Source organism: Rattus norvegicus, chromosome 16 (assembly GCF_036323735.1).
Source record: "Rattus norvegicus strain BN/NHsdMcwi chromosome 16, GRCr8, whole genome shotgun sequence".
NCBI classification, from domain to species: domain Eukaryota; kingdom Metazoa; phylum Chordata; class Mammalia; order Rodentia; family Muridae; genus Rattus; species Rattus norvegicus.
The window spans coordinates 4311846-4326680 of NC_086034.1; the positions used below are offsets into that span (position 1 = coordinate 4311846).

The window sequence follows — 14835 nt, forward strand, 5'->3', positions numbered from 1 at the left end:
GCCATCAAAAACAACACAAAAACACAACTCTGAAATGGACACAATAACAATTTCAAGTCTTAAATGTTTTCTTTTTCCTTTTTGAGCTCTTCTTGTCTGTATGACTGAATGTTTGAACAGCAAGGAAGCTTTCCCTAGAGCCTCCTCTACAGAAACACTGTGTAAATAAAAGCACTTGGTAGCGTGTACCTGTGGGGAGAAAAGGTAATGCTGCCGAACAAAAGAGGGGATTATTTAAAACAATGATAATAAGCCATAAGTCCTGGGTTTAAATCCCTTTCTACACAAAGATGAGAATAGCCTGTTACAGCAACCTTAGTAACACTGGCACTGAAGTGCAGGTCTCACAGGACAGGTTGAACACAGTATCTTGACTCTTAGCATTTTTAATGAGCTTTATGGCAAGGAACGCACAAAGGCAACTCTTTTCCTTTCTTGAGAAGCTGATTCTTCCGGTGCATGCAACTGAGAACACCAAATGCTGTTTAGACTTCTGCTGTACAAGGCATTTTTCAGCAATTTTGCAAAGATGCTCTTATCCTAAATAATACACAGCTCTCGCAAGACGAAAGTGGGAGAATAAGATGCAAATATGAAATAAATAAACGTTAAGCAGTGCTTCCTCTCATCCTGCCCGGGATTGTCTTGGTAAATTATAGTCTTTCAATCCATAAGAATGATACTTAAATGTTAATTTGCTTTTGTCTAAGATGGTTTCTGGTTGTTACTCTGTGTGTGTGTGTGTGTGTGTGTGTGTGTGTGTGTGTGTGTGTGTGTGTGGGTGGGTGTGGGTGTGTGTGTGTGCGCGCATGCGCACGTGTGTTTTAAACCGAGTTGCTGTTGCTTGCGTGGGAGATGCTGAATTCTGGCGAGACCCTGCTGCGATCTACATTGTCTGACTACAAAAGTAAGCACGGCATCCTCTTTGAACTCCGGCTGCATCTCCTGTAAACTCACTTGCTGAAGTTGTTTTGTTTTCTTTCTCTTTTCAACAACCGAAAGACGCCTCTGTGAATCACAGTGCTGAATGAGAGCTGGAAACGTCTTGAAGGGAAACCTAGACTCGCCCTTGCAAGGAAATGGCTTATTCCTGAGTAAAACGCCGCCGTCTCTTCTTCCCAGTGACCCTGAGATAAAGCCATTAAGCAGGGAATATAGTTTATAAGCAAACATTTCAATAGCATCAGCATGTTGTCTTTGACCGGGAACACATCTATAAATAAATCTGTGGTCAAAAGAACACTACTGATTAACATCTGATTAGCATATCTGAACGCTGTCTTGGAGACTGCTTTGTTTGTTTATTAGGAGTGACCTGCTTATTTCCAGAGTGCCCAGGAATGAGCACAATGGGAGTGATCACGGAGCACTGGATTTGGGCCAGTATTCATGATGAGCCTGACACACAACCGACACAAACCCCCACCCCACGGTTGTGGCCAAACATTCATAATTTCACAAACGTGGTTTAGACACCTCCCAAATAGATGCCTGAAAATACAGCCAACAGTTGGAGCTTCGGGGCCCAGGGACAAAAACCTTCCCCTCGTTTAAAGACCCCCTGAAACGTGGCTTCCTCCATAAAACCTTCCCTAACTAAGTGGAAATGGGAACCAGATGTCCTTAAACCCCACTACAAAGATAATCATATTTACTCTACAACTGAAGATACCATCTAGGCCCAAATCTGTGCAAACTGTTAATACAGCTAAGTCTCTGAGCACGATGGCTGGAAGAGACACGGGAAGCCCGTGTATAGCCCGTGAACTCCGAGAGCAGAAGGAAAAGGAGAGAAGTCTCCTCTTTCTTCGAGCTTTTAGCAGAGAGCCTAATACACAAGTGCTCGGTAAATGATCCTTGAATGAATTTATTCCAACATCATCCTTTTGTTTATTTTGCATAGGAGGCTCAGAGAGGGAAGGAGTCATAGGGAGTCAGTAGCAGAACTCAGACAAGATGCCTGTGTGCGCCATGCCTCCGTCCACGTGATTAGCCTGACAATAATGGCGGCGAGAAGCTGGTACCTATACGCTGCTGTGCCTAGAAGCAAACAGTGCAAGCAGTCCAGGCTATGCCACAGAGCTAAAGAAAAACAACCCGCCTTTTAAAAGCAGCTTAGTTAGCAAGCGCAAGGCCCTGGGTTCGATCCCCAGCTCCGAAAAAAAGAAAAGGAAAAAAAAAAAAAAAAAAACAGCTTAGCTGAGCACTGTGACTTCAAACAAACAGACCTCGAGTCAACATCCAAACTCAGTTCCAGTCTCTTGAATCAGGGTGCTTACTTATTCTTCTATCCCTGCCTCTCTCCCTCTGTCTCTCCATTGGCTTATTTCCTTACCTGTGCATCTATCCATGCATCCCCCATTGCCATGCTTTCTACGTACCTGGCCTTAAATCTAAGCCTGGCACATACTTGGTGAATTATCTGTGCCTGTTAAACATATAATGAAAAAGTTAAAAATAATCAGAAGGTAGCAGAGTAGAGGTTTGAGACAGCCTCCATGTTTCTAGAGACCAAGTACAAATTATTCTGCCCCCAGAAACCCTTTTTAGTGGTGTAAAATATCATGTTTTACTTTCGGGAGCTTAGAAGGCAGCAAAAAAGGCAACCAATAAAACTACCCTTAAAATAGAAATAGCCCATATGAGTTCTTGAATGACTAAGCAGAATTATCAAGGAAGCACATAAGATAGTGCTTGGCACCCATGCCATGTGTGGCTAACCCCACAAGGACCACTCCAGGTTAAGAGAGAAGCTTTTAAGTTCCCTTTTTATTACTCTAGTGAATTTGAATGTAGTCTCTCAGTTTGAGTCACTTTTTTTTTTCAGAAAAAATTAGTATGCTTTTCTTTTGTCCCATGACAGATCATCATGGATTTCAGAACTAATTGTGCTTCAGGAAACAACGAGGGTGTTAAATAATGACCTATGCTTGTTAAGGGAGGTTGGGGTGATGGAAGGACACAACAGGGAAATACTTGATATGGAGGAAGAGAGCCAGTTCGGAAGGATAGCTGCTTTAGTGATACCTAGCCTTCAAATCACCTAATGCATCTCAAGCCTGGGCAAGAAGGGGTGTGTGCAATCTAAATAAGAAACTTGCGAGTCAGCAAATGGGTCAACTCTTCGAGATGTTTCTGGAAAAAGAAAGTCCATAGCATGGCATTAGTCCTTGCCTGCATTTTTCTACCTCATAACACTTGGTTGCATTTTTTCCAAATCCTCTGAGTTAATTGGGATAGGGTAAACATCTAGCTTTTGTTTTTGAACTGCACAGTGTGGCTTTAGGGAATTGTATGACTTCACAGTTTCCCCCAAAGCATCATTTCAGGAGAATCCTTTGCTATGGCATTTGCATGGTGTCTCGCCCACAGCCATCTTTTTTTCCCTCTAGGGGATGGGTTACATATATCAGTCATCTAGGGGCCCAAGAAGCAAATAAAATGACCAGGAAAATGATTGGGCAGATGAAGTCTGACCAGACCCCATTGACAGATTTGTAATAAAATTTTAATAAAACATAAGGAATCCTGTCAATGAAAATTAGATTTATTCTATAGCAAAAAAAAAAAAATCCAAAAGCTCTAAAGGTAGGATTTCCTGTGAGTGATTAGTCGGTACTTTCTCTGGACTCACTGGGGCCTTATTAGGTTTGTCTGTCACATAAGAAAAGCCCATCTAATATAACCAATGAAAAGAGATTAAAAGAATTGGTAGTAAATATATACTGATTTGATATAAACTTTCAAGTATGGTTTTCAAACCGATCACTGGGTTGTATTGTTCTTTATTTGCTTCTATATAAGAATGGTCTTTGCATATTCTCTCTCTGCTGCTGTCAGAAAAATTACACTCGTGTGTGTGTGTGTGTGTGTGTGTGTGTGTCTGTGTGTGTGTGTATTAATCATTTCATTAAGATACTCCATATAGTGGTCCTTTCAATGGCACATCTTCCATGACTTGACCAACTAAAAAGTATAGATAGTATAGATTCATAAACCACTTTTTGAGAAAATACAACTAGCATATTATGTGGTGGGTATAGGCATTCAAAGTCTATCAGCACACAGAAGGGACTTCAAATAGTAATCCAGTTATTTGAGTTCAAGATTTCATGTGAGCCTATAAAAGTAATGCTCAGAATTATATCTGGAAACAAAATGTCAGAATCCTGGGCATCGGGAGATGTCCCATCAAGCTTGCCCTATTGGTGATGTCATGGTATTGCCATGGTAACCCTGTCCCAAGTCACTAAGCTAGCTTCTTTCCCTACCACACATTCTTTTCTGTACAGAAGGAGCAGGAGGAGGAGGAGGAGGAGGAGGAGGAGGAGGAGGAGGAGGAGGAGGAGGAGGAGGAGGAGGAGGAGGAGGAGGAGGTGTCTACATCTCTGTGTGATGGAAACACAGTTGAAATAAAACAACTTTGACTAATGGTATTCTTTATACTCAGCTGTTCTCTGGCTTTCAAGGGAAAAGGCCATCATCTCCCTTGTTAGATGGAGGCAGCTTTCCTCTGCACCTCTAGAGGGTCATAGTTCATTACTACGCTTGATGTAAGTAAATACTATGGGTTCACATTTCTTAAATGAGTGAGAATTCTTAAATTAGACTTTGATTTCCTTAGACACTTAAAAGGCTAAGTTGGGGACCAAAAGAATCTTAAGATTTTATGGATTTTGAAATAGGTTCTTTGGATATTTTTTGGGGGGTGGCAGGTTATACTTACCTAGTTCCAGTGCTTATCTGAAATACAAGTCACCAAGTTATATTAAACAAGGTAGGGTGTAACTGGAGTTATCAACAATGCCATGGCCCTTGCAGAGATCAGCTATATGTCTACCATGGAGTGGAACTCTTGGACACTAGGCCCTGGTATTACCTTACCCTACTCTACTATGACAATGAGAAAGATACTGTGCCATGGATCAAAAAAAAAGGATGTTTTAGGGCTTCATGCATCTGCCACAGACTGGGAACTTGTATCTTGAAGCACAAGGCAGGGTATCCCCTTCTGCAGAAAGGATATCCACTTGTCTCATGGTGAAAACAGGAAGAGAGGCTACCCTATCAGTTCCTTTTCCAAATAGCAAACTCAACTTTATTTTCATAGCTTTCAGCCAAGTGGCTCTTTCCTGTCCCAGAGGAGAGGTGGAACTTGACCCCCACAGTGTAACCATATATCTGTCATTGCTAAGTATTCCTAGCTTCAGCTCACTTTTCCTTTAAGCATCTGCTATGAACTAGGCTTAGGTTGACTGGATTAGTAAATGATTTTTCTTCTCAGCCAGAAATAAAGATTACTAACAAACACAGGTATTTTTTAGAATTGTCCCATAGGAGGCAACCCACTATGACCCTTCTGAGTCTAGCTATCTCTACTATGAAACATTTTAATTTTAGAATGTGGGATTTTCACCTTTCCCTTTTCTTCTACAGAAAGACAAACTCCGACATTAGGTTAACTTCTGTCAATCTTATCCCATCTAATATATTATAAGTAATGCAGAGGCCGGGGAGAGGGACCAGTGCTTAAGAGAACTTGTTCTGCAAGCTTGATGACCTGAGTTCAAACCCCCAGGAGCCATGTAAAAGTGCTGGAGGTGGCCATATGTGCCTGTAACTCTCATGTCAGGGGGCAGAGACAGGAGGATCTGGGAGCTAACTGGTCAACCAGTCCAGGTTCATTAGTGACCCTGTCACTAATTAGATAATCAACATTCTTCTCTGGCCTCTGCATGCATCTTCCCTTTCCCTCTCGCTCTCTCTCTTCTCTGTCTCTGACTCTGACTCTGACTCTGTCTCTGTCTCTGTCTCTCTGTCTCTCTGTCTCTCTCCCCCCTCTCTCTCTATATATATATAACATACACACCAAAAAAGTAAAATAATTAGTATATTAGCATGAATATAATTAGTACCTCATTAAAAATAGTGTTTATTTTATAAGATTAAAAGCATAAAACTATATTAAGGAGAAACAATAAATCCTTGTTTTCCTGCCACCGGGAAATAGCTACTATTAACCTTTCATTTTAGGTTGATTTTCAGTGCTCTTAATATCTCATCCTTTTTAAGTTTAATGACTTTGTAGCTATTTTCCTATTTTGGAATGTTTTGGCACTTCTTTGTTGTAAATAAAATTGTAAGTCCTGGGCCAGTTTAAGCTAGACGCTGAAAAAATGAGATTATTAGATCGTTGTGTGCAAGCATGACATATTGTGGCACACATTGGAAATATTTGTAGTATAATAGTGTAAATGCTGAGGTACTTTTCAATTTGTATCTTCATTAAAACTCCTGCTTTTACTTTTTAAAAAATGTTGGTTCTCAAAGTAGTGCATAAACACTTTAAATAGTCACATAAATATCAAAATGGGGTAAACCTAAGTTAAAAACATGATGTGAGGGTGCCTACCACTGACAGATAATTAACTTGGTAAGAAACGGAAGTAGTAACTGGGTCTGGTAGCACTGGACCATAATCTCAGCTAGGCCAACCTGAACTAAAGAGTCTAGTTCAAAATAAAAGATTTTTTAAAAGAGGGTCAAGGCTATAAGGGAGTTCAGTGGTATCGGGTTTGCTTAACATGAACAGAGCCCTGGGTAGAAATGGGAGGGGAACAAAGACGGCGTAGTTGTTCTGGTTCTGAATTCTGTTTTATGGTTTTGTCTTATTTGGTTGGGGCTTGGGGTACAGAGTCTGTTCTTTAGGCTGGGGTTGTCTAGAACTTGGTGCTATCCTTTGGTCTCAGCCTCCTGGATGCCACAACTCCAGGAGCAAGCAAGTGCCCCTAGTGGGTAATGAAGCACATTGAATCTGAGTGCCATGCGCTCATAGCATGGGTTAATAAGAAGGTAGAGTATGACCCTGGGAAAGGCATCAACAGGGATACACTTGCATGTGAAATTTGGCAAGTTCTCTTCCTCTTCTGTGTCACAGCTACCTGCATGGGCTACTACAGATTGATGACAGGGTAAAATATCAGTGACCACCATGGATGGGTACCACAATGTCACTCAGATGTCCATCACAGTGGCCACAGGACAAGCTGCCTGTGCCTGCTCTATTTCCACATCACTGGTCTTACTTACAAACCAAACTCTATAATGTACATTAGTCTATAGGGTTACGTTCCTATAAAAGAGCAAATAATTAGGAGGGGAAACGGGTCATCAACAGAATTGATAATTATTCACATGAAAAGTAAGTTGTGAAAAATGCCAGAAGCCAAGGTAAGTAGTTGACACGTGACTACCCTGCCCATTACTGCAACTGCATAACTTGCGTGCAACTGCCGTGGGCACTGAACTCCTGCAGTTCCAGCAAAGACAGCTTTGCAAACCTTTCTTTTTACCATGTTCTGTCACAATTAATTTAACAGTTCAACGTACAGATCCTAAAACTCATATAGAAGGATAAACAAATGCCCTGCAATTGCTAAAAGCCAATTACACAAAAGGAGGAGGTGGGCCACAAACAAAATGGGTGAAGGAAGAAGGGAGAGAAGGAGAGAAAGGGAGGGGAAGGGAGGGAGGGAAAGAAAAAGAGAGAGGGGGAACTTAGAGGGAGGAAAGGGGGAAGATGGCAGGTTTGACTTAGATAATTAAATAAAAGTTTTCCCCTGAAACACAATAAAAGAAAACCTGGAGATAAATTAGTGCTTTCATTTATTCCCCCAAATATAATATAAGTACACAAAGAAAGCGCAAACGGATTCAGGGCTCCATTTACCTTGGTGCATGGGGAGATTAATAAAACAGTTTATCCTGAGAAAAAGACCCAAACTGGACCTCCATTTAAGAAGCTAATTTATGCAGTCCCTTGCACAAGTTAAGCAGTGCAATGTATCACAGCAGGCACAGAACAACAGATCTTGAACCCTGCTGTGTTTGTTCAAGAAGGCAAGTTAAGCTATTCCTAACAGGAAACAAAACACAGGGTTGGGTCATTAAACCGGGATCATTTTGCCATACTGTGCAGCCCTGAACGCATCAATGGCTGTTCCAAACGGGATTAGAGATGTGATTTGCTTTAACTATGGTTGGGAGAAAAATGTTTTTGCCCTCTCAGAATTCTAAGGTGGATATTAACTACTATACAGTCAGGTAAGGTAGATTACCCAGGAAATGGTCAAGATACAGTGTTTGGCAGATTCTGAAGCTGTGTAAATGAAGGGTCAAAGGTAGTAGTGTCTGGACAAGGTAACCACACAGATGGTCAAGTTTAAACACATCTGACTAAACACTCAGGGCCATGATACATTGATTAAATTAGGCACCCAGCTTGAACTACCTTGTGGTTCCCACAGACAGCACTCGGCTGAAGGCAAGGGTGGTCTATTCAACAGCCTGAATGGGCACTGAGAAACAGCTTTGGCTGTTTTCATTATGTGACCATTATAGAATGCAAACTCTCATCTACTTTTCCCATAAAAAAAATACTGTGTAAAAGAAAATAAATGTTTTTAAAGGCGAACCTTGTTCATGTAGATCTCCTTCCCCAGAGTGCCACTAGGAAAACGGGTTCAGTATTGAACAGTGAGAAACACTGGGATGGGAGGTGTGAGACGTACATAGGTCCAAGAATTAGCTTGGAGGTGCTTAACAGTTATAGGTTAAATAAGTAAATAAATGTCATTTTCTCCAATTGCTGCTCTGGAAAACTCTTACGATAGTCTAGAAGAGGCCTATTGGAATACCTTCAATCCTGAAATCATGAATATCATAACTTAGACATAAGCATCATTGATGTCTAGTACATTAATCACAAGAAGGGCACTCTTTTCAGTGGTAGACAAGCCAAGAGATTAAAGTAAGCACGTTTGCAGAGACGTACTATTTATAGAGAAAACAGTTGTGGGTGATACTCAAGCACTCAGCATAAACACAGACGCCATATGGTCCAATGCATTTGTTCATGACCTCATCAGAAAAGAGGGCCAAAGACATAGAGACTGGTCTGCTTCCCTTCATGCATAGAACACAAAACTTGGCAAAGAACTTATCATAACCGTGTCCATGATGGCAAAACCAATGGGTAATGTCAACGGCACCTGGAAGACATTTCTCAAAATAATGGACCCTAAGCGCCTTTGATTTGTTGGTGTTCCAGACTCAATCTCCATTTCTAACTATTTGGAGCATTTCTAACTATATGGGGTATACCCCATACCTACACAGTAGCTAATGAGGGACTTGGGGTGCTGAGGGCCTGTTGGCTTCATTGGCATCTCTGTGTATCTGTTAGTGTTGAATCAAGATCACAAAACACATGCAGGGTACCTTGCACATAAATGCTCCCTTGATCAGCTTTGAGGTGTCAGGGACCACATGAAATATTTGTTGAAACTCTATGCTGTAACTATCTTGTATAAGCTACATCTGTGCCAGACAGAGGTAGAGAAACCAGAAAAGCAGTCTAATATTCTCACTAAAAAATGATGAGCCTAGGAGCTTAGAGAGGCTTGGTAATGTGTCCACAGTCATAGATGGATGACGACTAGAAAGACAACCAGCACTGGTCCAGCAGGGAGCTGGGATATCTTAAAGAAGCCAAGGCTTACAAGACCCTTCCTCCCAGTCAAGGTGTCTAGGTAGTCATAACTCTAAGGACAGGGAAGAAAATGAACAGGGGGAAATCATGACAGTTAGATAAAGAGGATACCCCATCAATAGGATACTCCCTTTTAAACCCTGCAGCTCAGATAAGTGAGGTTTATACACAAGTGTTTTTCTCCAGAGCCGGGCGTTTTACAGGAACTGTCCTCAGAATTATGAAGCCATTTGAAATAGAACTCCTATAGTTTTTAAGGCCATGTGTGATGTTAGAATCCAGGGGCTGCATAGGCAACAATCCCTTGCAGCAAGCCTCCCTTTTTACACACACTGAGGCACCAGATGGAGACTCTACTCTCTCTGTGAATATAGTCAAACCTCTCTGGGCCGTGGACTCTCTCCTGGAGAAGTGAGTGTACTGGAGGCCACATATCCTGCTCCCAACCCCTTTCCCTGCCTCCTGCCTGGGCATCAGAGAGTCTGGCTTGTGCTGTGGTCCCCAGAAAGGTACAAAAAGTGACCTCATTCTTCCATGGACTCCAAGTCCTCCATGCTCAGAGACCTGGCATGCTGTCTTATATCTGGTGCTGTGGTCCAAACTCTTTTCAGAGCCCCCATCAAGTTGGTACCTCTTCCTTTGTCTATCAATGGCCATCTATTAACTTTTCTAATAAACTCCTTACTGGACAGAATTCCAGCCCAATGTTCTTCTTGAACCTAACCTTCAAAACCTTTCAGGACCTTCACTATTTTAATAGAAAGAAAAAAACCAAAACAACATGCTGACAGTAGGAAGCTGAGCTCTTCCCTGCTAGTCAGGGCTATAGAAGTCCTTTGGACTGTGTGCCATCTGCTGGAGACAGGGGAAGAATTGAGCAAGCAGCTCAGGAAGCTTCCTTCACTGGGTTCTCTGATCACTGTAGCATGTCCTGCTTTGAGAGCAGAGGGACTAAGCTTGATGACATAAGTGCCGTGGAGAATCACAGAGCCCACAACACTGGCAACATTGCTCTTACTGCTGTCTGCCTTGGTTTGTTTGAACTTTGTTTTAAAACTCCATGGCTGATAGTTCTTGAGGAATCTTTTACAAGAATCTTTTTGGTATATGGAGCAGAAGAACTGACTAAATGCCTACAAGGTAAAGCGGCTCCATTTCTGACTTGTTAAGTCTTTTTCTAAAATAAGATTTTTTTTCAAACGTGGGCAATTAAGAAAGCATGCTCTATCAAAGGCATAAAGACTCCCAAACAATCCCGATTCTGACTGTCTATTTACTCTGGAAGCCGTTGCTATCGTGGATTCCTTGAACTTTTAATGAAGTGTTCAGTCCTGGTATGATGGTACTCAAGTGGAATCGAACATTGCCATGAGCCAAGTCACACACTAGCATGTCTCGCTTTGTTTAGATATCTCAAGTATATCTGAGTAATTGTGTAATGGTTTCTAGGCCGCCAGTCATCCATATGTTCTGAACAGACTGTCCTTTGTACAACAGTTGCGCACCCTCTTGATGAGGAAGACTGGAAGCATCCTGTTCTAATGCAGAAATCTCAAGATGCTGCTTCAATTTCATGCAGGCGCCATACCTTAACTCTTGAAACTAGCCCACATCTGGTCTCCAGAAACTGCTGTGTCTTCCAGACGGCTTGTTATGTTTGTGGAATACATGAGAATAATGTAGCAGGCATGGCGTGACATTTTTTTTAAATACCATAACTGTCCTTAGGATATAACAGCATGCCAAGAGGACAAAAAGGCAAAGCCATCACTGAAACATATGGAATCTTTTTGGACAGAGAACATTCTAGATGGTGGGCAGAGATCATCTCAGATACACAATGAAGACCAGTGAAAGGGTCTGGCCCTTGGCATGGACTCTGCTCTAATGTTCTTTGGATATTATAGGCCATAGATGAAAGAAAGATAAGAAAACTATTTTGAAATTTTGTTTTTTTAATTTTATACATCAGGGTGTCTTGCCTACATGAATGTTGGTCCTGTGCTGTATGCATGCAGTGCCAGAGGCAGCCAGAAGAGGGCATCATACCTCTTGGAACTGGAGTTACAGATGGCTATTAGCCTTCATGTAAGTTCTAGGAATTAAACCTGGGTCCTTTGAAAAGGTAGCCAGTGCTTTTAACCCCTGAGTGATTTCTCCAGCCCAGAAACTACTTTTGTAATTAATGAAACCCATGGAACTTCAGAGTTCAATCGGTGGTCCAGAATTTAGCCATGCTCACTAAGCTTACAAAGCATCTGCATTATCTTTCTTCCTCCCTAGGAGATTTTCCAGGAAAGTCTAGAATGCTGTCTTTGAAGGATTGTACCCAACTTACTCTTGACCTGCATATTATTTGACAATTCTTAGGAAAATGCATGGGTATGGATTCACTCGTTAAGCCCTGGCCATGAGAGGGTTCTTGGAAAGGACTAATGTAGCAGGGATGAGGATTGTGGTGAACACAGTCTAAGGGTCTCTGTGTTCTCATCCGTCTTTCAGTTTGTGAAGTTGTGGGAGGAAACCCTTTCACTGGTCATGAACAGAGTCAAATGCACAGCACCATGGGCATGCATGACTGTGAGTTGTGGCAATGACTCAGATGGGACAGAAAAGAGATTACCTTTTGAGCCTGAGGGAGCTGAGAAAACAGGAGGAAGACAAACAACAAGAAAAAAAAAGTGTTATATACGAAGTTAGCTGTAAAACATCATTGTGTTGCTACTGGCAACTGCAAAAACCAAAACAAGGAGGAAAATAAAATCAATCTTGGTTCATGTTTTAACTTTAAGCTGTAGCACTGGTTAGTCAAGACACTGTGCAAATTTGTGGTACCAACAGACACTCTGGGAGGTTTGCGGCAATAATCTGGGAATCCCACAACCAAAGCAGTGCGGCAAAGTAGAGCTGGGCCTGCTATACTCTTGTCCAGATAGCCAAGGACACAGTTCCATACCCAGTCCTTCCTCACACAAGCTCCACAAGCTGGGAGCTCTCGCCAAGGGAAGGACTTTCCTTATAATAACTATGAGGAGTAGAAAGCAAGGGAGAAAAGCTGTTGACCTCAAGCAGGTAGCAGCTAGGCATGATAGGAAACACTCTAAAGTGCAGGATAACCCCTGTGTATAGGATAGCACTTGAAAACCCACGACAAAGACTTACCCAGGCCATAACTCAACAGCACCAAACCAGAGAACTCCTGCTAGCCTTAAAGGTAACATTGGCAGAATTGTATGTTTTTAAGGCAACTTTCCTTGCTTTGCAGTATATTAACTATTCCTTTCATTAGTGGTTAAGGAAGCATAAAATAGATTTGTGCACGTAAAATAAAGCATTCATAGGCCAAACCAGGAAAGAATGGTCAATCCATAAAATAAGACACAACAGCTTTGCCAAGGGTATGAGTAAGGAACTGGTATTAGTAGTTATACAGAAAAAGACGAACTAAATATACGATCTGTAATTTTCTATTTTCCCATGGTGAAACTCTCGGTCCATGTCACTGCACTGTGATTGTCATTTTACATGTAGTGCTTTGAAGAGCTCATTCCTAATCTGAGATGGGATTAACAGTATTTCTGTAATCAATACTTCTTCTAGGAATCATATCACTGGGAAGACTCAACTTTTTATCACATAGACTAACATTTGTTAAGAGTGAAATTGGCACCAGCCACTACATTGAAACCTTCTCTCTACATTATCCCATTAAACCTCATGAGCCAACACCAAGTACTTCCAACCTACATATGAAAATAAAATCGATACTAAAGGTGCCCCACAGTTCATAAATTAAAGTTGGAGGCAATATTGTCTCAATCTACAATGAATAAAGACCCTGGAGACTCTTAAGCCATACCTGCAAAAACCAAAACAAGGAGGAAAATACTCATCAGCCTCAAGAGTAAACACAGAAGTTGCAAAGGATACAAGATAATGCGATGTGACTGACCAGCCAGAGCTTCTACTTAGTGTTCTGTCTCTACGCTTCTTTTCACCTTGGGAGGAAGGTTGTCTTTGTGTCTATTAAATCAGGAATCCCACCTAACTATCCTGAATCCCAAGTCCTAAGCTCCATCTGCAGATGGAGCTCACTGGTGGGTAGAGGGGATTACTCAAAGAATTCAATGAAGAAGAGAATTTTTACAAAAAGCACACCAGGAAATCCCCACCACTCCCTTTCCAACTCTCCTTCCAAACTGTTGTCCCTATTTTAAGAAGAGATGCCCAAGCATGTGTTTCTGATTCCTTCCTTCTCAGTAAGGGTACAGCTGTAAGAAAAAGAGATCATAAGAGTTTAGGGACAAAAAACTGTTATCAGGACAGGCTAGCAAGAGGGCTCAGCAGTAAATGTGTTACCGCCAAGGCTGATGATCTAAGTTCCATCCCCAGGACCCCCTTGGTAGAAGGAAAAAAACTACTTTCAGTAGTTGTCTTCTGTTTCACAGACGCATACCATGGCCCACCTACCCATCCCTTATATCCACACAAAATATAATAAGTAACAAATATCTTTCATAGAATGGAAAAAAACTGGAACACAAGCAATATGGGGTGAAAAATCCTTTGCATTTGTGGCATGAAATACAGAGAAGCCTGAGGGAATAACAAAGATCCAGTGTTTCTTAGCCACTGACAGAAGCTACTCTTCTTTCATGAAGTTTCATCTGGTTTAGACAGGAAACAAGACTCTGAAAGAGGCATCCACTTAAGCACATGAGAAGAAATGCTGGAAAGGAAAATAAGAGAGTAGGCCTTTGTGGTGATGTCCTCCGTTTAAGGCTAGCCTCAAGCTCTCCACAAAACATGAGCTTTCCTCAAAAAATAACTCACAAGAACAAAGAACAGCTTTCCCATTGGAGAATTGGACTAACAGGAATTATAGTTTACCATGCCCTAAGCAGGTTGGTCTCCAGGAAGGAGCTTCAGAATAGACCATGATAGATTTAGATCAGCTCATCTACAGTCACAGATGCTGAGCATGGGAGTAGCCCCCCCCCCCCCCAACCATCAGTCACCTAGCATTCACAAGTCACATGCAGAGCCCAGGACTAGAAGCCAGATCAGTTAAATAATAAGTCTTCTTTATCTTCTTACTGGACATCCAAGCTCAAGGCTATCTTGTATTTAACATATATTAAAGAAAATGTGGGTAGGATCACAAAATGGTTGGAGAAGCCAAATATTGGCTGGTCAGTTGGTTTGACTCAAGAACAACACTGATTGCCTAGTTAAGGACTGTCTTCAGTCAGTGTTGAGAAGGAATCTGATGTCTGAGGCCCACT

General features: G+C 41.7%; 1 protein-coding gene across 5 annotated transcripts in view; it reads right to left on the reverse strand.

Annotated features, from left to right (window-relative positions):
- The window catches only part of Cacna2d3 (calcium voltage-gated channel auxiliary subunit alpha2delta 3), an 813990-nt gene that overhangs the window by 206798 nt on the left and 592357 nt on the right, over positions 1–14835 (reverse strand). For 3 of the 5 annotated variants that reach the window (XR_005494606.2, XM_063275286.1, XM_063275289.1), the window contains exon 14: positions 12174–12191. Coding sequence is in view for 2 of the 3 variants with exons in the window: in XM_063275286.1 (XP_063131356.1) it covers positions 12174–12191 (18 nt within the window). In the remaining variant the exon portion in view is untranslated. 5 annotated transcript variants of the gene reach the window in all.